The sequence below is a fragment of the Chlamydotis macqueenii genome, chromosome 12, assembly GCF_036417535.1.
Source record: "Chlamydotis macqueenii isolate bChlMac1 chromosome 12, bChlMac1.mat, whole genome shotgun sequence".
NCBI classification, from domain to species: domain Eukaryota; kingdom Metazoa; phylum Chordata; class Aves; order Otidiformes; family Otididae; genus Chlamydotis; species Chlamydotis macqueenii.
Window position 1 is genome coordinate 16,619,882 of NC_141567.1, and position 21,760 is coordinate 16,641,641.

Sequence of the window (21,760 nt, forward strand, 5' to 3'; positions counted from 1 at the left end):
TGGTGAGATGAAGGCTCAGCACCACAGATGCACCAGTTTCTCTTTCCATCAGACATGGGAAGCCCGCCATCTCTTCCAGCAGGAGAACAGGAACAGCTCCTGATCTCACCATGTGCTGGACCCGTTTGACTTATTTTTCCTCTGTGACCTGTCAAAACTCTTGAAAGGGACACTGGCCTGGGCAGGAAAGAGCCCTCCTTTTTCTTCCTGCCTCCCATCTGTCCTTCCTCGTACAGGCTTCATGCCTGTCAACTGCTTTCTGGTTATTATATGTCCAGATAGCTCCCACACCGCTTATTTGGGAAAGCAATTGCAGGAAGCCATAAGCAACCAGGTCACAGACTTTTGGGAGGGGAGGAAATGAAGAATAAAAAAAAATGAGGTGGAGGAAGGATAAATGGATATGAACTTGTGTGACCAGACACCAGGTGGCAGGATCCATGGGATGATTACATTATGCGTAATTGAGGATTCTTTGGGATAGAAGCATTTAATGCCAGAGAGCTACACCTTGGAAAGGAATCCTCTGGAGACAGGAGAGTTGGCACTCCTTCTCTTCCCTGGAATGGGGCCCTACACAAACAAATCAATTAACACAATGGTAAACTTTGGAGTCTGCTCTACAGGAGGCCAGGGTAGCATGCTGAGTATTGCTGGGAGATTACAGAGCTCTGCTGTCATCAGCAGCCCTTTCTGCTCTAGTGAGATTAAGCAACAATATTCTTCCTGATTGCCTGACTCCCCTAGCTATCCTTGAGACCTGTTGCTGCTTCAGTGGCCGCAGCAGTCCAAAAACTAAACCTCAGAGCTTTACTGGGACTACCACCACCCCTTTAGAGTGTGACATCCCAGAAATTACCTGTGTGGCAGTCCCATGGCTGCACCTCATCTCCTCCTTCAGCTGCTGAACACTCTTGTGGGTCATGGACTTTGAACTTGTGGCTAAACTGCAGGATTCCTTGCTGCGGGGTGGTACGGAGGCTACAATTTTATCTGTGTTCAAAGAAAAAAGTCTGGAGTCTGTTAACTATTAACACCCCATTTCTAATTATAACAGTCCCTAAGCCTCAAATCACTGGATGCTGGAAAATTTATTAGAGATGGATCCTTCTTGTTAAGTTTTTCTGCAGCATCTGTTATTGGCCATTGTAGGAACTGGAATGGGGACTGTCTCTCATCCTACATAACGTATTTTATGCTTTTATCACCCCTGGAATGCAGCTCCACAACTCTCCAGCTTCTCCCTCAAACGCAACACCTAAACTAACACACCCTACGGAACAAGTGGACCACGCTCTTCAATCAGCAAGGTATTTATTTTAGTGGTAGGGGGGAAAAAAAAGAGTCTCAAAGCGATTCTGGGACAACCCTTCTGCTTGCTGGCAGTCTGGAACACCCAGAAGATCACTAGAGAGACTGTGTGGTTACTTAGTCTCACCTTAAGAGCACTGAGGTTTTTTTGTTTTAAGTTTCCAGGTTCAGTTCAAGAGGACTAGAGTCAGGAAGCTTCTTGTTCAAAGCCAGTGGCTCAGCCATTGTCTTGAGTTCAAAGGATGTATCACGGGATGTTTATCTTCTTCCCTCTGAACTTTCCTTTTGCTTACCAGCCTCTTAAACTCGAGCATCCTTGTATCTATAAATCAAAAGATTATTCATAAACCCTAGGCTTTATAAATATTAGAATACTATAAATATAGAAGGAAATATTAGGAAATGTAAATATTTTCATGGTGTGACATTATCAGTGCATTTCTGCTCTCACCAAGTTAAAATAGAGTCAGTCAGTTGCCTCAAAACCTCACTGGTTTATTGTGCTGTTCTCCAGTTAGCATCACATGGACTCTTAGCTATGCAAAGCACAGCTCTTTAAAAGGATGCTTTGATGACTAAAGTCACAAAGCTCCCCTTTTGCCTTTTAAAGAAAAATGTTGCTTCATGCTGGGAAAGAGACTGAGTCCCGCAGGACACACGCTGCTGGGAAGCTGCGCTGTATCACCTGCCCTGATCTTTGGGCTCTCACCTTATTCCCGATCAGTTGTCCCAGCATCAGTAAAACTCTTTCCTCCTTCCTAAAAAGTTTGCCTGAGAAAGAGTAAGACCCGAATTTCATTATCTCCAAGGAAATCCCACCAGGTCCTGCTGCCCCCTCCTCCCTTTGCTGTGACACTAGCCGTCCCCCTCCGTGAGGCCGTTCAGCTCACTGAAGCAGCACAAAGCTAACTTAGGAAAAAAACTAAAAACGATTGCGTGTTTCCTGACACTTTGGCATTCCCCACAAGGACAAAGCTGGAAGCAGCCAGGAAACCACCAAGACCTTTGCAAAGAAAGCAAGGTGAAAGGAAAGGGCTCCGGCAGACACGTTCTCTGCTGCTGTTCATGATACGGATGTGTCCCGCCAGGCTGCTCAAGCTTACTCTGCCCTAGCAAATCCTGGGGGAGGTGCTGAGCCGCTGCACCCTGGAGCACTGAAGAAAGTCACCTTCACCAATCCTTTGAATTAATGTGCCAGAGAGAAGCGGCAGGGCCGAGGTGTGTAGCCCCACACCGCGCTGGGGAGAAGAGAACTATGTTCCCCAGCTCAGTACAGATGTTCGTGATGAGCAGGGGCATTGCAACGGTTAGTCCTCTGGCTTCTGCACATTTGTTTGTGGATGGAGCTGGGCAAAACAGCAGCACTGGTTTAAGGTGCTCTGCTGCCTTGCCCAGGTGGGGAACTGGTTCCTGTGCCAGGGTCCTGCAAGCAGAAGCCTCTGTTTGGCTGAGGGAGCAAGGAAGAAATATTTATTCTGAAATACTAGAGATGGAGGAGGATGAGGGGAAGTCTCTCTAATGGTAGTCATCTGAAGTTAGAAATCAAGGCTGAAGAGCTTGAAACTTTGGCAGTTTATGATCTGATCCAACAAACCACCCAAGCACACAACAGAGAGACCACATCTGCACATAAACAATTAATACCTCAAACATCAACATCTGCTCCTGGGACAGATCTTGCCAGTTGCGTTCACTTCACATATGGGAAGGCTCCAGCATCATTGTGAAAGCAGAGGAAGACCCAGAAGGGCAGTCACACAGGCTGAGGTACTGCGAAAGCCATCAGGGATGTGAAGCCTGGGAGAGTCTGCTCTGTCTCCATTTCACCCTTTTGCTGGAAAATTACCCCTCCACAACACTGCTTTTCTCCTCATGGAGACAGTCAGCTCAGGACTGTCTTAGGCAGAAAGAGACAAGGCTGAAATAGTGAAAAAGCCATCAAAGTGGCGAAAGTAGAAAAGCAGGGCACACACGGTGAGGAACCTAGACCCCAGCCAAACTGCCAGCCTCTGCAGGTGTCCACAATGCGCCAACATTGACAGTCAAGCACCAGAACAAGTAACAAGATTACTGAAAACACAGGAGTACAAACAGCTGCTACCATTACTACTGAAAACACCCGCTGTTACTGCTTCCCTTGTCAGCTCCACTACAGGCAAAGAAGGAACTGAACCAAAAATTGCTCTTTGATGTCAGAACCAGAAAGTCCCTACTGAAAGCGCTTACGCTGGGGAACCGTGATCTGACCTCCACCTCTTCCAAGGGGTCAGCCAAGCGCCTCCCAGACTGCTCCCGCTGCGGTGCCGGTGAGGCAGTCAGGCCACAGATGCTTGGCTGGCAAACAGAGCGTGGTGGAAGCTGTGCACGCAGGTAGGACACAGTTAAGCTGAGACCCAACAAGAAGAGATGCACCTCTAACCCAAGCATGGAAGCAGCAAGGAAGATGGGAAGGTGTCAGGGCAGCGGCACCAAGGATGGACCAGAGGAACGGGCAGGCGGGAGACAGTGCATCACTATTTGCTCCCAAAAAGCGCAATCTGTTGTGTTCAGCCACTGACAAGTTAGTGCCTGGACTTAGCTGCTTTCTCAGCAAGCAACGGATATCAGCATCTTCCAGCGTCATTCCAGTTTTTACAATATCCCTCTTGGGATACAGGCTCCTTCAATGACTGTAGAAGTCAGAACAACTGTCTCAGACAGAAGACCTCAGGCTACATCCCCATAAGCCACATAAGCTGCTAACCCCAGGCAAAGGGCTTCTCCAAATGAGTGTGTGCCTCCTGCTCCCCCGAGCCGGTTTCTCCCCCTTGGCCGTGCTGGCTGAGCTTTCTCTGTGCACACAGAGGTGGCTCTCAGCATCGCCTTCCTCTCAAAGCTGGGAGGTAGAAGGCACTCAGCCATTAGAGCAGGCAGGAAGGCAGCGCTCACCTGGCTGCTGCAGAGCCAGTTCTGAGGAAGTCTGAGCTTCCACTCTCCGACAAGAGCTCCTGCATCAAAGTTTCTTCTCCTCCTCCTCAACCATCACCAGCCCTGCAGGTGCCAGGCAGAGCCTCTCTTCCCATCCCTGCATCTCTAAATTTGCCTGGTTGCTGAGCACATCTATTCTAGGCAGCTAAAGGCAGGAGATGAGGGAAGCGAAGCGCACGCATCAGTCGCGTCGTGAACAACATCGGTGCCAAGTTCTTCTCTGCTATAACCAGTTCAAACAGAGAATGCGTGTGATGTGGTGCTCCAAGCCAAGTAACGCAATTTGTGAGAGAAATGGGAAAAAAAAGTTCTTTTGATACAAAACATCAAGGCAATTCTCAGTTATGTGGGGACACAGGGAGAAGCAGAAATAGCCACTACAACAGAAGAAACTACTTAATAGAAAACATGGGTCAACAAAGTGATCAAATCATAAGAGCAACCTCAGGACAGAATAGAAATACCATTTTGGGACACCAACAACCTCAAGCTGGCCTGAGCTGAGAATTGACACGGTACAGCAAAGCAAACTAGTCGCCCTGGTCCCAAAGCGGGTCCTGCTAGCCCTGAGCAGATCTGGCAGAGCCTGCGAATGCTTTCCAGTTCTGGGCAGCAGCATCTGTGATACAGCTAATCCTCAGTTAGCCCAGGAGGATTGAGGACTGACAGCAGGGCTCATCTCCACAGTGGGGAAGGGAGGGAGGATGCTGTGCATATGCTGTCTACTCCCCCAGCAATGCAAAGAGTGAAGGCACCAAGGATAGGAACAAATTAATTAGTTTTCACACACGTAAAATCATAGCCATCACCTGGACTGGATTTCCAAAGCAGGTAATGAGGGCAGTGACCCAGAAGGGTGTTACTGAGTCAGGAAAGCCAGTTATGTCTGTCAAATCGTATCTCCTACATATTGAAAAATAAAAAGAGCCCCTCCCTCCCTCCTGAGAGACTTAATCATCTAGACAGGATTAAAGTCTATCAGTCAATAGGCTACCCTGGAGAGAACAATCCAGCATTCGTTGGGTGATAGCTGAGATCGTATCAGCAAGCAATCCTAGCGCTTGGAAAGGAATTAGAGGGGAGCACAGGCAGCCTGAAGGTAGGAAAGCATTTTCTGCTTTTAGCTCCCCTAGTAACTCATGGTTGCATTTCAGGCAAACCAGCTCCCATTTTCATGCCTTGTTAATCTCAATGGTACAATCGGAATGAAGCCAAGCCCAGCTCTGGTTCTGGCTTCTCTCAGCTCCTATTAAATGTAATTACAGACAAATGCCTTTGTCTTTGCAGCTCAGGTCTTAAGGCACCTCAAAAGCAGCACCCAGGATTAGAAGACACTTTGGAAAACACTGGCCAACAGACTAACCTGTGTCAGAGGCAAGGCATTTCTCCTGCCAAGTAATTCGGCAGCATCTCACACCCTTTGGCAATGCCCTCAAGCCTTGTGCTTGTCATTTTTTTTTACTGTCACCTTGTGGTGGCCATGAACTCCTGCACCTGTACCCTTGTTCTTGTCAGCTTGCAGGACTCTACCAGTCTCACCCACAACAACTGAGAACAGATCGGTTTCTGCTAAGGAGGACACATGATACTTCTCTGCAGCACTTTCTTGGAGAATATCCGTAGCACAAATAGTTCTTTTGTATTAACTCAGGGCAGGTTGGCTGTGGAGGTCTGCTACAGCCCAAACGCTGCTCTCCTAACAGATACAGCTTTGCTCTGTAAGAGGAGTGCCCTCTGCTGAAATAACAGTCCTACAACAGGCAAAGCATTTCTTCCAGTTTAATTCATGCAATGAGCACATCGCCTCATCAATCTGGAGCACAGTTGGGACAGATCACAACCCAAACAACAGGCAAGTGAACACAGTCCATTTAATACAGTCAAACACAGAGGGGCCACGACAGTCAAACAAGCCACACTGAGGCACATCAGGTGGGCAGGAATGAAACAACAGGCAGGAGAACGTGTTGACAGATGTAAGGCTGCAGAACTGTAGGTGTTACATCTCTCCAACACACAGAACCACCTCTTTCTCCATGCTGGACAACGTTCTGAGGTCTCATCTCTGGTGGCCAGATGAAAGAGGCTGGAGAGAGGTATCTGGAGCTGGAGGAGCTGCCCTCAGCATGGCCAGTACTCTCAAACAGGAGGAGCACACTGCCCATCTGCAAGGAAAGGAGCAGCCACCCCAACTGCTCCATGCTGGAGAGAGGAACCTCAGTGCATAGAAGAGTTTCAGGGCTGAGTCCCAGACCAAAAAATGTCACAGCTATCTCAGTGCAACTCACCAGTCCAGCCTCTCCTGCCCAAAAATCTAGGGAGCCCCACCAGCAAAGATGAGCTCCAGGGCAGCTTGAATGTCCCCTCCAGTGGCCTGCAGTGCTCGGAGACTTAGCTCATCATCGTGTATGCCCATGTCTCGCAGCTGCTGAAGTTGTGGTTGCCACTGGCTCTACAGACAGGAAACAAAAGAAGCTAAGGGTAGGCATGAGAATCCAAGCTGAAAAAAAATAGCCTTCTTCACAGCTCACTCTTCCACGCTGGATTCTCTCACCTCTCTCTAGCTCACAAGTACAATGCTAAGTGCGCCACCAGATTTTGAAAGCTCAAAGTTTTGCTGCAAAACCCCCAAATTCACCAGCCCACCCCATCTGCTTCCACCCAGTACTTTTATATCAGTCTACCATGTCTCCTGCAAGCACCACTTCTCCAATGACGCCCCTTTCAGCTTAATGCTCTGCCACAGGAGGTGGCTGGAAGGACCACCTCCACCCTGTAACACTTGATGTGATATGGGGCTTTCACGGGCTCCCAAAGGAAGAGGCTGCGAGACTGACCTGCAGGCCGGGCTGCCCTGAAGCCTGCAGAGCATGCTGTAAGGCCTGGCTGAAGAGGTCGTTGGTGATGGGTGTTCCTGACTGGACACTGGATGACATCGGGGAGGTCCCAGAGGAGTGACCCTAGGAGGAAATAAGTTGGATATGGATCAGGAGAACACTTAAGTACAGGAACCAGGGCCAGCACAGGGCAACACCTGCTGCACCCCCACTATCATGCCTCCCCAAGCCCATATGGAGAGGAACTCAGCCATAAGAAAATAAAACAGCAAGGACTTCCAGATCTGAGCAGGGCTTGCGCTCAGTCAAGCACTGGTTTTATGGCCCAGGAGGATTTCCCTACCTGCTGCACTGCCATCGTACCTGGGTGCCAGGGGTGGGCGTGTGGGAGCTGCTCTCTGGCGTGCTCGCCAGTGCCAGCGCGGTCGCCAGCTCACTCTGGGTGATCGGCCGGGGTCCAGCAGCCCCAGCATAGCCAAGGGAAGCTGGCCGGGAACCAGAAGTGCTGCTAGACGGCGTAGATCTTGTGCTCTGCATGAGAAAGAAAACCCACCATCTCTGATGTTGGTGTCCGCGTTCTAGTAAAATCTGGCTCACGTGCTCATCCCCAGGGATCTCTTTCCTACAATATGTGAAACCACAGGTATGCAGCTTTTAAAAAATAAACATGACAAATCGGATGTGCTTCTTTTCACAACCTCAGCTTTTACAAAGTTGTGGAAACTGGCAGCAGATCAGCCATCAGCTTAAAAACAAAGTGTTATTAGCCTGTAACAAAACAATTAGCTGTTGACAGGCACTTTTTCTGCCTAAATACACTATTTCTCTTACAAAATACTTTGTCCGTTGGAGAGGAAAACCTTCCCACATTGCAGAAGGGCAGGGCCCAACACTCTCATGCTTCTCAGCCGTGCTCATCTGCACACAACTAGGAACTAGAGCAGCTTTGCCATTCACGAGAAGGGATGAGAGAAAATCTTTGGAGTTTTTAAGGGCTACAAGTTAAACCCCTACTGCAAGTCCAAAATAGCCACTCCACCCAACCTTGCTGCTTACCTGGTGGAAGTCATCTTCATCATCAGAGAGACCTTCAAACAGAAAGCCACCTGCAACAGAAAGGAGAATCAACAGATGCAGAAAACTGGGTGCTGGCAGGAATTAGACACCATATGAGAATCCTGTGGAGTCCTTAGCCATGCAGCGAGGCTCAGCCCCAGTCAACACACTGGTTAGGACAGAGGCCTCAGCACCAACAGGTTCACGTGCAGAAGGTCAGTGGAAGACAGGTCAGGCCCATCATTTGCACAAAACAGAGGCCACAGCACTCTACTACCAACAGTGATTAAACACACTTGGTTGGGAGAGGCCCTGAATCCAAACTGCTCCAAATAAGTCTCACAGAGTGCAAAATATATCAAACCACAGCGCATGTTTCTGGCTCGGGAACCGAAACCTCTTTTCCTTCCAGCCTGGCAAAGACAGTGTCGGTACAGCACAGATCTGTCTGCGAATCCTGCAGTCCATCATCTCTGCAGGTTCCCCACGCATCTGTGTGGCTGAACATACCTGGCATGTCCCGGTAGGAGCCAGACGCCATGCCTCGGGAGGACGTCTCTGGGGCTGGGAGCGGGGTGCTGCCAGCCACCGAGTGCAGAACAAGGACAATGGCATTCACAAGCGCAGGGTGGGCTGGGATTAGCCTGGAGAGAAAGAGTGGAAGAATGAATCATGTACACAGGGAAACTAAGAAATCAGCAGCTCGATACCAGCAAAGAACTTATGTCAGGAATGGCAGAGCCATCCTCGCTGGCTGCACCACCACCACCTCAGATATTGGCTTTGGCTCTCCAGGAGCTAAGGTCACCCCACCTTGTTCCTTCTTGATCCCATGCTGACCCTCCCATTGTATACATCTCCCACATGCTCTCAGGAGAGCAACTCCCTGCTGTGAGCAACCAGATCCGGATTTGAAACTACGACCTGGAGGCAATGATGGCCCTGTCTCCCACTAAATATCCCTTGGTCTAATCCAACAGCGGAGGCAGTTACGCATCAAAGCATCAGCTCCCTCTTTTCTGCTGCTGAGGAGGAAGAGTCCTATGCTGAATCTCTGGCCTGGTGTATCTGTACTGGCAGGCAGGAGCAGAACGAACTCTCCCACCCAGAGAGAAACAGCTGCCTGTACAACAGCGTGCAGAGGCACCGCTTAGTCACTGCACCAGCTTACGTAAACTTACGTGTCCAGCATGTTGGGGTCTGCAAACACTGAAAAGAGATCCTTGTCCTGTAGGACACCTGGGAGGGACCAGGAAACACGATGAGTGAAAGACAGGATACAAGAAACAGGAGCCAGTCAAACAAGAGTCATGGGAAAAAAAAACAAAAGAATTAATTGTTTTTCAGGAACTGAGTCACTAGCAGACACCATAAATATTCTATCATTGTTCTCTCTGAAGTCTTTTACGTCTTTGCGGAGAGACTCTATCACAGCCACACACCCAAAGGACGGGGCTTTCCCAGCAGGTCCCACGGGCTGTGCTCCATCCACCACAGACAGCTCCACCTTAAGGGCATGATCAAATCTGGCACGCTGCTCACCCCAGCCAGCTGCCTGCTGTGAGAGGTTGCGACCGCATCCCACATTCCACCTGCCTCACAGCAACGTGCCAAAAAGGCGAGCAACGGCCTGGGCCAAAACAAGCAAGCTAGATGTAATGAACACTTTTGTAACACTTTGCAGCAGGGAGAAAGCACCCATCCCCACTGCTCTCCTTTGGGCTCCGTGTTCCCTAATCCTTTTGAAGCCAGCATCCATCCCTAAACACTACCAACAGAGCACAACTCTGACACCTAAGCAGGCACTTACTCTCATGCTCCTCACAGGGACCAAAAAAAGACTCTTTTTCCAGAGAAAGGGAATTCTCCCTTCCCCGTGTCAGGAATTAAACACTGACCATCTTTACTTGGCTTTTCTCAGATACTCTGAATCAGATGCGGACTCACCCAAAGCAACAGGGTCACTGCTGAGGCCAGGAGTAGCTATGATGATTTGATCCAGCGACTCCTTGTTCCCCAGCATTTTGAAGACCTGCCAGAGAAATCAGAGCAGATCAGCAGTGTTGCACAATGAGGCTCCACTCAAGGACTTTCCTCGCAGAGAGGGGACAGACAGAAGACACCCAGATGGCAAAGTACAAAGCCCCACTCACTGCATCTCTGTAGGCAGGACTGCTGTGGAGGGCGGTGTGAAGGACCCGGAACTCCCGAACTGCTGCCACCTTATCCACAGGCTCTGAGGTAAGAAAAACAACAGAATGAAAGACAGTTCTCCCTCTGGCAGCTTTACTAGCCATTTTACATGCCACTGGGACTTCCATGCTGCAATAGCAGTGGCAGTTCTTTAATTTACCTGGATTCAACAGACCCAGAGAGGAAGGGTACAGACCAATGATTGCAAATGTCTCAGCACATTCATCACAGTGCAACAGCATCACACTCTGCCCTCTCAGCTTTCAGACATAGAAAAATATAGAGATATGTCCTCCTACATGTACAAAAGGAGCTGTATTAAAGTAACAACTCTAAATTAACCCATCTTATTCTACAGTCAGGCAGGCTAGGAACACACACAAGCCTGCTCATCCCTCAAGCTGAGTAACCGGTTGCTTTGTTCCTGATTCTCTGGCAACACCCTAAAATTCATCGCAGTCAATTAAGGAAAGGATATTCACTCTCCACATTACGTAGCTCATTCCTCAGCTCTCCCATCAGCAAGAGAACGTGACACTCATTTGCTGCTATTAGAGGCAGAGAGTTCCCACACAGACACATCGATCAATTCCTCCTGCAAACCGCACATCGGCCTCCCAGAAACAAATCCCAAGAGAAGTTGTTCCTCAGTCACAGCAAACACATCCCGAGGAGATTTAAGTGGAGGTCCACACTCTCTCCTCCTCACCTGGTTTCTGATCAGGCTCAGGCCAGGACTTGCGCAGGACATGAACAGTGGAGCCAGACTGGATGCCATAAAAATCAAGTGTCTGGTCATCCCTCAGCTTACGGCCACAGTAGATGAGATCTAGGAGCGAGAAACATCTAAAGATAAACATCTATGGCACACTGAGAAAGGGCCTGGGCCTTTAAATGAGGGCTGCCTGGGGGTTATTGCTCCACTGTGTAGCTGCTTCATCCGGGTTGGCAGCACATGGACTCCGTAACACAGAGAAGTCATGGAGCTGAGATTCAGGGAAGAAATTATGGAGCCGTGATTCCCAGAATGTGACTTTGCCACTTCCTTTAGAAGGCTCAATCTCTCTCATGGTTCTCATAAGAGATCTCACAAGGACACATTGGTATTAGCAAATAAAAAAAAAAATTCTTAACAAGGGCACCGACACTGCAAGAGCACTGTGATCCCAAGCAAACGCAGAACAAATTATCAGAATCACAAGGTATTAAGACTGCTGCAGCGTAGCAGAGTCTCTGGAGCAAGCTTTGGCCCCCACGCCGCGCTGTCTGGCCGTGCCAAGCCTCCCCATCAGTAGGATGTTTGCCTCCCGAACGCAGCCAGGAGAAGGAGAGGGTGGCCCCAAGCGGCAGGACTCTGACACGACCCCCGCAGGCACCTACCGATGAGCTCAGGGTCCGGGACAGACTCCTGCAGTTTGCCGGTGATGAGCTGTTTGAGGTACGAGATGCTGCACCCACCCAGCGGGCATTCTCCCAACTCTGTCTCCGGCAAACGTAAGATGGATTTGGGAGCCAGCGGCTGATCCGCCAGCTTCACCGCGATGTGCCACTCCGGCAGGGACATCGCAGCCTTCTCACTGAACAGAGCCTAGCCAAAGCAAGGCCCGCAAAGCTCTGGAAAGGGAGGAAAACAAATCCAAGTGAGTCTCTCCCCAGGCAGACAATAAAACCTCATTAATTCACGGGGCGAACCTTTGCTGGGAAGCACACAGGAAACTAAGACGAGGCCTGATCAACGCACAGCTATGCTTTTTAGGTTCCTACCCCCGTCTTAAGCCATATGTGAAGCTGCACGGAAGGCAGAAACACCCGCAACAACCTCAAGGCTCAGCGGAGGAAGAGAAGCCAAGAGCAAGGCCCAGCCCGGCTCTTCCAGCAGGCGCCCCCTCCCCAGGCCAGGCTCCAGCCCCTCAAACCCCTGTTTCCCAGCACAGAGACGGCGGCAAGGCACCCGCGGCCGCTCAGTGAGGGGTCCCAGTAGTGCCAGCCCCCAGCCCGGCCACCCTCAGACCAGACCCCGGGCCCCACCGACCCCCAGCCCCGCTCTACCCCTACCCCTTCGGAGCGCACACGGAAGCGGAAGTGCCGTCCGGCTGCGCGGTGCACCCTGGGAAATGGAGTCCGGCGGGGGAAGGCTGGTGGGCAACCTTAGGGCGGGGAAGCCGCCGATTGGCTGGCCCTACCGTGACGAAGCGCAGCAAGCCAATAGGCAGCCGGCTGAGGGTTTAAATACGGGAGGGCGGCGGGAGGGGCACACTCCCCCACCGCGGCCGGGGCCTATTCCTAAAAGCATGCCAGCTGTCTGTCAATTAATGACGATTAATTAAGTGGTTGCCCCCTTCCCCGCGGACGAGGAGCTCCTGCAGACAGCCTCCCAGGGCAGGAGGCACTAGCCAAGCGAGCTCCAGCACTGTCTGCTGCTTCATCTTGTCACCCTCTCCCAAAAAAGGGAGAAGCCGCTGCTCCTCTGGTCACCAAAACCAGTGCCAAGGCGCCAACTTTTTTTCTGACGAGAAGAGCTGTTTGTGTTCTAAAAAAAGCCAAGTTACCATGAAAGTACAGAAAGGCTGCAAGAGCCACATACCAGCCAAGCTTTCCTCCCTGACAGCTCTTAAAATGGTCTGCGCAGCACAGGGCAGCTTTACAAGGTGCCATTACAGGGTTTGTACAGCATTCACCCCAAATTTTGTTTTTCCAAGCTTTAAGCACGCAGTTACAGGCCAGGTTTGAGCCCAAACCCATGTACCGCACAACAACTCCTTGTAGCAAGGAGATTAAGAGCCTCCCCCCCCCCCCCCCCCACCAAAAGAACACAAAATAACCTCTCACCGGTTTGAAGCCTAAGAAGTTTATTTGTTTTCCTACAAAGGAGTCAGTTGTGAGAAACCTAACGGTGACAAAGTCTAACTTGAGTGGCATCCTACCAGTGTTACACGGGAAAAGTGACCAACCCTCCGCCTACTGCCGAGCCCCAGGGAGCTGCGAGGAGGAGCAGCAGCTCGCCGGCCACAGGAGAGCGACAGCCTAAGGGGCCTTTAAAACGCACACGTCACTACTCAGTACCTCCACAAATGAGTTAAAACACAAAATCAGTAACAGTCGAACAATTCCGGTCCAACGTTGGACCCGTCCTGGCGAGGACGGCCCTGGGGTGACTGCCAGCAGTCCCTCTAGAAGCACTTGCGATGGACGATGGAGGGGCCAGACTCGTCGTATTCCTGCTTGCTGATCCACATCTGCTGGAAGGTGGAGAGAGACGCCAGGATGGAGCCGCCGATCCAGACGGAGTATTTACGCTCCGGCGGGGCGATGATCTTGATCTTCATGGTGCTCGGTGCCAGGGCCGTGATTTCTTTCTGCATCCTGTCAGCGATGCCGGGGTACATGGTGGTACCACCAGACAGGACAGTGTTGGCATACAGGTCCTTCCTGATGTCCACGTCACACTTCATGATGGAGTTGAAGGTGGTCTCGTGGATGCCGCAGGACTCCATGCCCAGGAAGGAGGGCTGGAAGATGGCCTCAGGGCATCGGAAACGCTCGTTCCCAATGGTGATCACCTGCCCATCAGGCAGCTCATAGCTCTTCTCCAGGGAGGAGGACGAGGCAGCCGTGGCCATCTCCTGCTCAAAGTCCAGAGCAACATAGCAGAGCTTCTCCTTGATGTCCCGCACGATCTCTCTCTCGGCTGTGGTGGTGAAGCTGTAGCCCCGCTCTGTGAGGATCTTCATGAGGTAGTCGGTCAGGTCACGGCCAGCCAAGTCTAGACGCAGGATAGCATGGGGCAGCGCATAGCCTTCATAGATGGGCACGGTGTGGGTGACACCGTCCCCAGAGTCCATGACAATGCCGGTGGTACGGCCAGAGGCATAGAGGGACAGCACGGCCTGGATTGCTACGTACATAGCTGGGGTGTTGAAGGTCTCAAACATGATCTGGGTCATCTTCTCCCGGTTGGCTTTGGGGTTCAGGGGAGCCTCAGTGAGCAGAACAGGGTGCTCCTCTGGGGCAACACGCAGCTCATTGTAGAAGGTGTGGTGCCAGATCTTCTCCATATCATCCCAGTTGGTGACAATGCCATGCTCAATGGGGTACTTCAGGGTGAGGATGCCCCTCTTGCTCTGGGCCTCATCCCCCACATAGCTGTCCTTCTGCCCCATGCCCACCATGACACCCTGGTGCCGGGGGCGCCCCACAATGGAGGGAAACACAGCACGGGGGGCATCATCCCCTGCAAAGCCCGCCTTGCACATGCCAGAGCCGTTGTCCACCACAAGCGCCGCGATCTCCTCCTCCGCCATGCTGACCGGGCCTGAGGGGAGCAGGGACAGAGGTGTCACCGAGCCCCTCCTCGGAGGGGACAGAGCAGGAGCAGCCCCTAGCGCCCGCCCCTCACGCGCTGCAGGTTTGGGAGGATTTAGTACCCTAAGGGGGCACCAACAGCAGCGCTGGGAGGGCCCCGCAGAGCCCCGAGGGCCTGAGCGGCGGCACCGCGGGGGTTAATTCTCCTTTATCCCCCCAAAACACACACCCTTGCCCCTCCCACCCCCTGCCCAGGGACCTGAGCGAACAAAGGACCGCTCCAACCCCGCCACACACACCCGGGGGGGGACAGCGGGGACCCCCCCAGCCCCACCCCGAAGGCACCGGAAGGGGGGGGGGAGCCGTCGCCCCGGCGCTCACCTGCGCGCGCTCCCGCTCCCGCACCCCCGGCGCCGCCTCCTCCGCGACTGCCGGGCGCGGCCCACGCGCGCGCCCCTTTATACCCCCCGGAACCGGAAACCGCCCCTTGCTTCGCTATTTGATTGGCTCCCGGCTCACTCATAGCCCCACCCTTTTTTTTTTTTTTTCCCTCTCCCCCCTCCCACTTCCCCCTCGGCCGTTTCCGGGTGCGGGGCGCTCTCCCTCGCCTTCCGTTCGCCGGGGCCGTACCCGGAAGTAAGGCGGGCGCTTCCGTTACTGGGCGCCGCCTCCGCCGCCCCGTTTCCGGCCGGGCTGAGGAGGGGCGGCGCGGGGGTTGGGGCGGGGGCGGGGGTGGGGGGGGGGGGAAGAGGAAAGGAAAAGAGGTTGTGCTGCGGGCGGAGCCCAGGCGGCCGCGCACGGGCCGGCAGCCACCCGCTCCTGGGGCCCGCGGGAGGTAACGGCCCCGGTGGGGAGTGGGGGGGGGGGGGGCGGGTGGTACCGGGGAAGCTGAGGAGGGAGAGGGCGCTACCGGACCGGTACCGAGGCAAGGAGGGGGGTGGGCTGGAGCTCACCGGTTGCTCGGGCGGGTGGGGCCGGTTTGGGGGGGCCGGGGGAGCGGGGCTTGCCGGCGGGCACAGCCGCCCTGCTCCGGGTGGGTCCCCTTGAGGGAGGTGGAGGGGGGGAGTCGGTGGTTTAGTGGTGGGCACCGGAGTCTCCAGTAAAACCGGGCGGTGTGGGTGGGGGGGGGTTGGTGGAGTTGTTTACCACCGCGGGAGACCTCTCCCCTCCTCGGGGCTGGCCTCGGCCGCCCGTCTCACGCTTTAACTCTTTCAGGTGGTTTCCACTTGGAAAACCTCTTTCCCAGCGCTGCTGGCGCGGAGGCAGGCGCTTTCCCTATTAGACTGCGGGCAGAGCTAGTTAAAAATTCCAATCAAGGGGCTCTTCAATTAAACTGCTCTCCCAGGGATTCAAAGCCGCACAAAGGCTGGTGCTGAGGACCTGAAGGTTAAACTGAGTCCTTTCACTGCCTTGGGTGGGAGAGGCACAAAAAGTAAGCAAATATCCGTGCTGAGGGGTAAAATGGACGCTAAAAAACTTGAATGATTTAATTTTATTAGTCTGGTTGTGGTTGTTCTCTTAAAGTCAGTGCTGATATTGTGGTTTAATTCTTTGCTGTGTGCGATGCGCCCTCCTCACTGGCTTAAAACTTGCTGTAAACTTGGCTGCTTCTCCACGATAACATCGATACTTGCTGAGGGCGTGTTTGCCGTATCCAAAATTCATCTTCTTGGAGGCTGGCGAGGTTTGCGGTGGGCTCTGATGCAAACCCTCGGCGGCGGCGCGTAAATCCCGCCGTAACCTGTCACACGCTATTGTACCTGAACTCCGGGAAATAACGCGGGCGCCGCATACCAGGGTGTTGCTGCACCTGAGGTGTGTTTGCTCGGTGTGTTCACCGAGTAGCAGGTCGTTTATTCTCCTTCACGTGCCCCAGGCGTGTATTAACTGCACGCCCTGCTGAATATCCCCCAGGCAGGAGAGGCAACACCTCGCCGCACCTCAGGTGCAACAATATACAGCAAGGTGTGGGCTGTAGGCTCCCTAACACCCAGTCTGCTTTATGGTTGCTGTTGCAACACCCACACCAGTTCGTTGTTGCTCTACTGGGCAAGTGTGTGTGTGGAGCTAGGCCAGATGGTGTATTGTGCCTTCAAACGAGTCTAAGACTCTTTTCAGCTGGCAGGTAATGCATTATTGCTCCTGACATTCAAACCACTAATCCACTTTATATTGTTTCATTTGCAAGCTAAAGCTATACCACTGCCTGCTAGATAAAAATGCAAATGCCTCGGCCAGGCTTTTCATTTTGGTGATGGGCTGTTATTTAGCACAGGGAAGAGTTTGCAGAGGAAAAATGAGTTGGGCATCGTAGCTCGAGGGCGCTTTGTACGAGAGACGCGGTCTGACCACCTTAGAGGAAGACTTGGAGTTGCGCTAGGGATACTGGAAGTTGTCTTTCACTTTTAAAACTGGTACCTGGTAGGTTATTTGCTGTTTTAGAACAGAACTGTGCCTGTCTTGAAAACGCGTGTGAGCAAAATAGCCTCTTTTTTTCAAGTGTGTGGCTTGAATAGCACCGTGCTGGTTGTAAACAGGGTGGTGGGAGGTGGCCAGGAGACTCTGTAGCTTGTTTGTAGTTGGCCTTTCCTTTGTTTCTCCAAGCTGACTCTATTTTGATATCAATGAACCTTGAAGGGCAGCAAGTGAGATCTGCTTAAGCATCTTTTTACTTTAAAAAAAAAAGGCTGAGAAGGAGAGTCTTTGTCAGCAGGTCCAGTTTGTGACACACAGTCCAAAATACACATGCTGTTTTTAATGGTCGGGGATTAAAGGTGTAGTCATCTTTCTAGGATTTACTGTAGATCAGAGCTGTGTTTCCAGCTGCAGTCTGTTGTGTTGGTCTTTGCTCAAGAGGAGGCTAGTGCTGGCTCAGCGTGGGCTTGCAGCAGGTCAAAATGGAGAGCCAGGAAAGCTCTCGGGTCCTTCGGCTGGGAAAATCGAAGGGAGGCCATGGCTGGGCCTTGAGATGTGCTGGCAGCAGTGTGTTTCAGGCTGCCGTGGTCTTTGCTATGCTCTTGTCTCGATCTCCTTGGGAAAAAATAATGGCTAAATGTAGTTGGGCTTTTTAAGAAAGACGTATAAAGCATGAAGAATTTAATAAAGTAATGGAAGCGTAAAAGAACTGAGACGTAACTGGTGTGTGATAAATTCCTGCCTGTATTGTAATAGAAATATGGTCAGGCTTATCATCCTGGCTATCTCCTTTTAAGGTAGCGGTTTCAGAAGCACCAAACCCTAGATGTAAAACCTGACATTTGAAAAGTAATTATTTGGGAAGCGTGGAAGGATTCTGACCAAAAATGAACCGCTGGGACAGCGGACAAAGGCATTTCAGATGCTGTCTTTGGGGTATATGAAACTGAGGTTATAGCAAATGTGTTCAGCTTGAAAATACAATTAAACAGTCTGAAAATTGAATGCAAGTTTGAGCCTGAGGCTGTTAAACATGAAGCTGATTGTTTCACGGTCTCCTGCACAGGAAAGAGTATTGGCTTTGCACTCTATTTATCCTCTTCCTGGGGAAAAGATGAAAGCATTTTATATTCATACAGACAAATATTTGTCTATCTTTCAGATTCTGCCAGTCTCCCAAGGTCGGGGCTTGAACCCTGCCAGATAAAGTCAAAAACGCCCCCCTCTTTTCCCAGCCATGCAAACTGCGGGATGAAGCTGGAAGCTGTGGTCGAGCAGCTGCAGAAGCAGCAGCAGAAGCAGCAAACGCCTCTGCAGATGGATTCCAGGGAGAGACAGCAGAGGCAGATGAGAGAAGCCCAGCTGCTCTACACTCAGCAGCTGGCCGTGCAGCAGGCTGTCCTAGCAGCCACATCTGGCAGGGCTTCGGGCGGCTCCGCTGTTGGTCCCTTGGCCAGAGGCCCACCTGCAGCCGGGGCTACGCGAGCTTTTGATCAGAGCAGCATGAATTCAGAGCCAGAGGAGGAAGAGGAGGATGAAGAAGAGGAAGAAGAAGAAGAGGAGGAAGAGGAAGAAGAAGGGGGTTTAGAAGGTGGCGATCTTGAGGATGGCGCTGATGTGACTGGAAAAGAAACCTGCTCTGCTCTGAAATATTTTCATGCTCCCAAAGTTGCCCATCACAACCAAAGAGTGACCTCTACCTCTAATCCGCTTCCAGCTTCAGGGCACCAGCGGGGACAGCAGGGCAAGGAAGAACAGGGTAAAGACACTACTAAGCAACCGTATTCTGGTTCCCCGTCTGGACGGCAGAACTGGCGGTTGGACGAGCAGCTCAAACAGGTCAGTGTTAACGTTACTTTCATCTGAATAAGAATGACCATATTCAGTCAGACGGAGGATTTGTTTAGCTCAGTGTCCTGTTACAAGCACTGCCTGTTTGCAAGTGCTTTGGAAAGAGTGCAAGAACCGGTCACGTGCAGAGTGATGCTTCCCTGGTGTGCTCTGCCGGATTTATTCTTTTATAAAGAGATTTCACAAGAACTTTATTTGCTTTGCAGATACAGATTTCCAGCTAATGATGATTATGATACGTAATCTGTGAGAACCTTTGTGGGGAGATAGAAGTTTCATCTTTGGCTCGTTTATCTTCTATCTCACTGCTCCTGTGCCACTCAGAATGGAACAAGCTGGTGTTGTATTTTATCTTCTAATGCCTCACTCAAGTTATTTCACATACGACATCTATAACCCCTTTGTGCAAGGCCTCCAGGATGCAGCGGCTTTGGCTGGATTTCTGGTTGGTGGTGTAGGCAGGCAGGAAAGAGTCCTGCCCCTGATGCTGTGAGGAAGCAGAGCCACTTTATATTTCGTGTGTGGGAAGGATGGAGCTAACTTGCTGCTGCTTGGTTTTGGTAGGCTAATTCTGTGTTTGAATGAAGAATTACTGCTCCTTGTAGATAAATGCCAGTGGATCATGAATTCTTTTCTTTGTTGTACGTAGATATTTCAATTAATGCAGCACTTGTTTTGTTACAGAGCTAACTTGAGCAGACTTTCAGAGACATTTACAGCATTTATGTCTGTTGAAACTGAGCCAAAAGACTGCATGGTTTAAATAGAAATAAAAAGTTGGACTCGATTGTCCTTTTCTACAGATGTTAGCCTGAGCGTGAAGAGGGTCAGGTTTTGCTTCAGATAGGGTTCTTTGAGCTAAGAAACCTTGTATGGACAAAATCAGCTGGTTTTTTCTTTCCCTCCTGGAAACCCTATGAAATGAAAAAGCTGGAGCTGCTCTCTGGTGGCTAGTGAACCATACAGGTGCTGGAAAGTTTGCTGTGGTTGCTCAGGGCAGGCTGTCCCCTTAGCTTGTTGGTTGCATGCATGAGATGCTTTTGTTTATACTGTCGCAGGCAACAGTTCAAGGAGGAGCTGCTAAGGCTCAGCAAGATGACTTTCTTCTCTCATTCCATTTATTGTGGCCTGTACGCTCCTGCAAAACTGTCCCAGTTTGGTGTTTCCATGCCAACGTGTGTGGCAGGAACTCCTCGAAGTTGCCAGGTGAATGGCATTTGTGCTACTGGTGCCATAAAGCATACTGGTGAAGCAGCCCTGCTGCACGGGATGCAGCAGGCAACCGGTTGCTGCTGTGTTTTCTCTGCTCTTGCTTCTCAAGAGGGGCTGGGTTGAAAACAAGAGTTACTCAAGCTGCTGTAGGGAAATGAGGTGTGTGTCGGTCAGGGAACGGTCGCTAGAGAAGTTGTTTCAGAATTTACCGGATTGGAGCAACTGGTGAAAACTTCCTCTTTCAGGTCTCTGGGTGGAGCATAGTAGGCAGGACTCTGGTGTTAGGGGGATCAATTTCTAAAAAAAAAAAAAAGAAAAATACCAACACTAATAAACTTAGCATTAGTCTTTGGTTTTCTTTCTAGCTCAGCAAGTGCTAACAAGTGTGGCATTGTGCTTCTTTCCAGTACTTGCTTATCTTGTGAGAGTCCTGTGAATCCTACTGAATTAATAGGCTTGGTTCCTAGGCCGTTTGCCCTCTTCTGGGAAGACAAATGACCGTAAGCATGCCAGATCTGGTCTTAGCTGATCTGCAAAAGCAAAAAAAAAAAAAAAAACCACACAACTGTTTACAGTTGGCATACTGTGCACTGATACTGATCGGGTTACTTCGGCCCGTTTCAGCAGTAATCAAGTATTTTGGTAGTAGGTTGCAGCTTAGTGTGATTTCAGGCCAACTTACTCTGGAAGCCAGAGTGCACAAAGCTTCACCAGGAAGCAAAACTAAAAGAAAAGCTCTCTTGCTGCTCTGTTAATCTGTTTCACTGCTGGGGGGGCAGACAGTAAAGAAAGGAATTAGAGAAATCAATGGATATCAAGTTAAAGAATGGATTGAAAATGAATATCAGGGATGTGCAGTTCTGGATGGTGGGGAAAGTATGGCAGAAAGCGGGCTGGTTCACATGTCCCAAAATCCTGTCTCCTGGTACTGTCATTGCAGATGGAGTACTGGGCTAGGAGGTCTGCCCCAGTGAGGCATGGCTTATATTCATAGTCATGCTGGTGAATGATGTTAAGGTGTTACGGCGTGCTCAAAGGCCATGTTGGAGTGCCCAGTATCAGTGATGCTGGTGCAGTATATTCACCTTGAGTAGGGTAAATATTGCAGATCAACTTGTTTGCATTCACGAGTGGAGTCTGCATACCAGGGAGTAAAAATTTAACTGCGCTATACCAGTTCAGAGCTGGTGAGCGGGAAGCTGCATGGACGTGGGAATAAACCGCAGGAGCAGGCAAGAACTGTTAGCTGGCATGACAGCAGAAGGGAGAAATGTGTGTGCAACTGTGGACTCTCCACGGATTTCTGTATCCTAAATGGTGCATGCCTTGCTTGAAATTTTTAATTTCAATGATACTAGTTTTTTTTCTTTTGTCTTGGTCTAAAATGGTTGTTTTAGGCAGAAAAAAAAACAGGATCAAATGCAGAAGTGCCTGTGTTCTCCAGTTTCGTTTTGAAATGATTCCTGAACTTGTCTTTTTTTAGCTTCTCTTGAGATGGACGCTAATAACAGTTAATAAATGCTGCTTCCAGCCAGCTCTGCCCTGGGAGTATTTGTGGTATGCATAATGGCTGTTGCTTGCGGAAGAAGGGGAAAAAGTCACTTCTATTTCTTCTT

General features: G+C 50.9%; 3 protein-coding genes across 8 annotated transcripts in view; 1 reads left to right on the forward strand and 2 right to left on the reverse strand.

The window, feature by feature from the left end:
- Positions 1-1,503: 1,503 nt before the first annotated feature.
- On the reverse strand, positions 1,504-12,447 carry UBL7 (ubiquitin like 7). Of its 3 annotated transcripts, none has more exons than XM_086757069.1 (12): positions 12,420-12,447; positions 11,745-11,978; positions 11,074-11,193; positions 10,325-10,407; positions 10,119-10,203; positions 9,353-9,410; positions 8,682-8,815; positions 8,172-8,221; positions 7,479-7,646; positions 7,116-7,238; positions 6,567-6,730; positions 1,504-1,633 (listed from the first exon to the last, which is right to left on the reverse strand). In XM_086757069.1, exons 2-11 carry the CDS (start codon positions 11,926-11,928, stop codon positions 6,593-6,595), a joined length of 1,143 nt encoding a protein of 380 aa, XP_086613195.1. In that variant the 5' UTR covers positions 11,929-11,978; positions 12,420-12,447; the 3' UTR covers positions 1,504-1,633; positions 6,567-6,592. The 3 variants fall into 3 exon arrangements, with proteins under 3 accessions (XP_086613195.1, XP_086613196.1, XP_086613194.1); XM_086757070.1 differs by lacking the exon at positions 1,504-1,633 and adding an exon at positions 6,132-6,480; XM_086757068.1 differs by lacking the exon at positions 1,504-1,633 and having other exon boundaries at positions 6,132-6,730.
- Positions 12,448-13,192: 745 nt separating this feature from the next.
- LOC104485657 (actin, cytoplasmic type 5) lies at positions 13,193-15,111 on the reverse strand. Its single transcript, XM_086757180.1, has 2 exons — positions 15,048-15,111; positions 13,193-14,676 (listed from the first exon to the last, which is right to left on the reverse strand). The coding sequence occupies exon 2, from the start codon at positions 14,663-14,665 to the stop codon at positions 13,535-13,537; it is 1,131 nt and encodes a 376-aa protein (XP_086613306.1). The 5' UTR covers positions 14,666-14,676; positions 15,048-15,111; the 3' UTR covers positions 13,193-13,534.
- Positions 15,112-15,414: 303 nt separating this feature from the next.
- ARID3B (AT-rich interaction domain 3B) overlaps positions 15,415-21,760 on the forward strand; it is a 36,405-nt gene continuing 30,059 nt past the window's right edge. For 2 of the 4 annotated variants that reach the window (XM_086757261.1, XM_086757265.1), the window contains exons 1-3: positions 15,415-15,501; positions 15,882-16,098; positions 18,244-18,920. In XM_086757261.1, the coding sequence (XP_086613387.1) occupies positions 18,333-18,920 (588 nt within the window). In that variant the 5' untranslated portion in view covers positions 15,415-15,501; positions 15,882-16,098; positions 18,244-18,332. The remainder of the gene's footprint in view (positions 15,502-15,881; positions 16,099-18,243; positions 18,921-21,760) is intronic. The other 2 variants (XM_086757263.1, XM_086757262.1) reach the window with 2 other exon arrangements.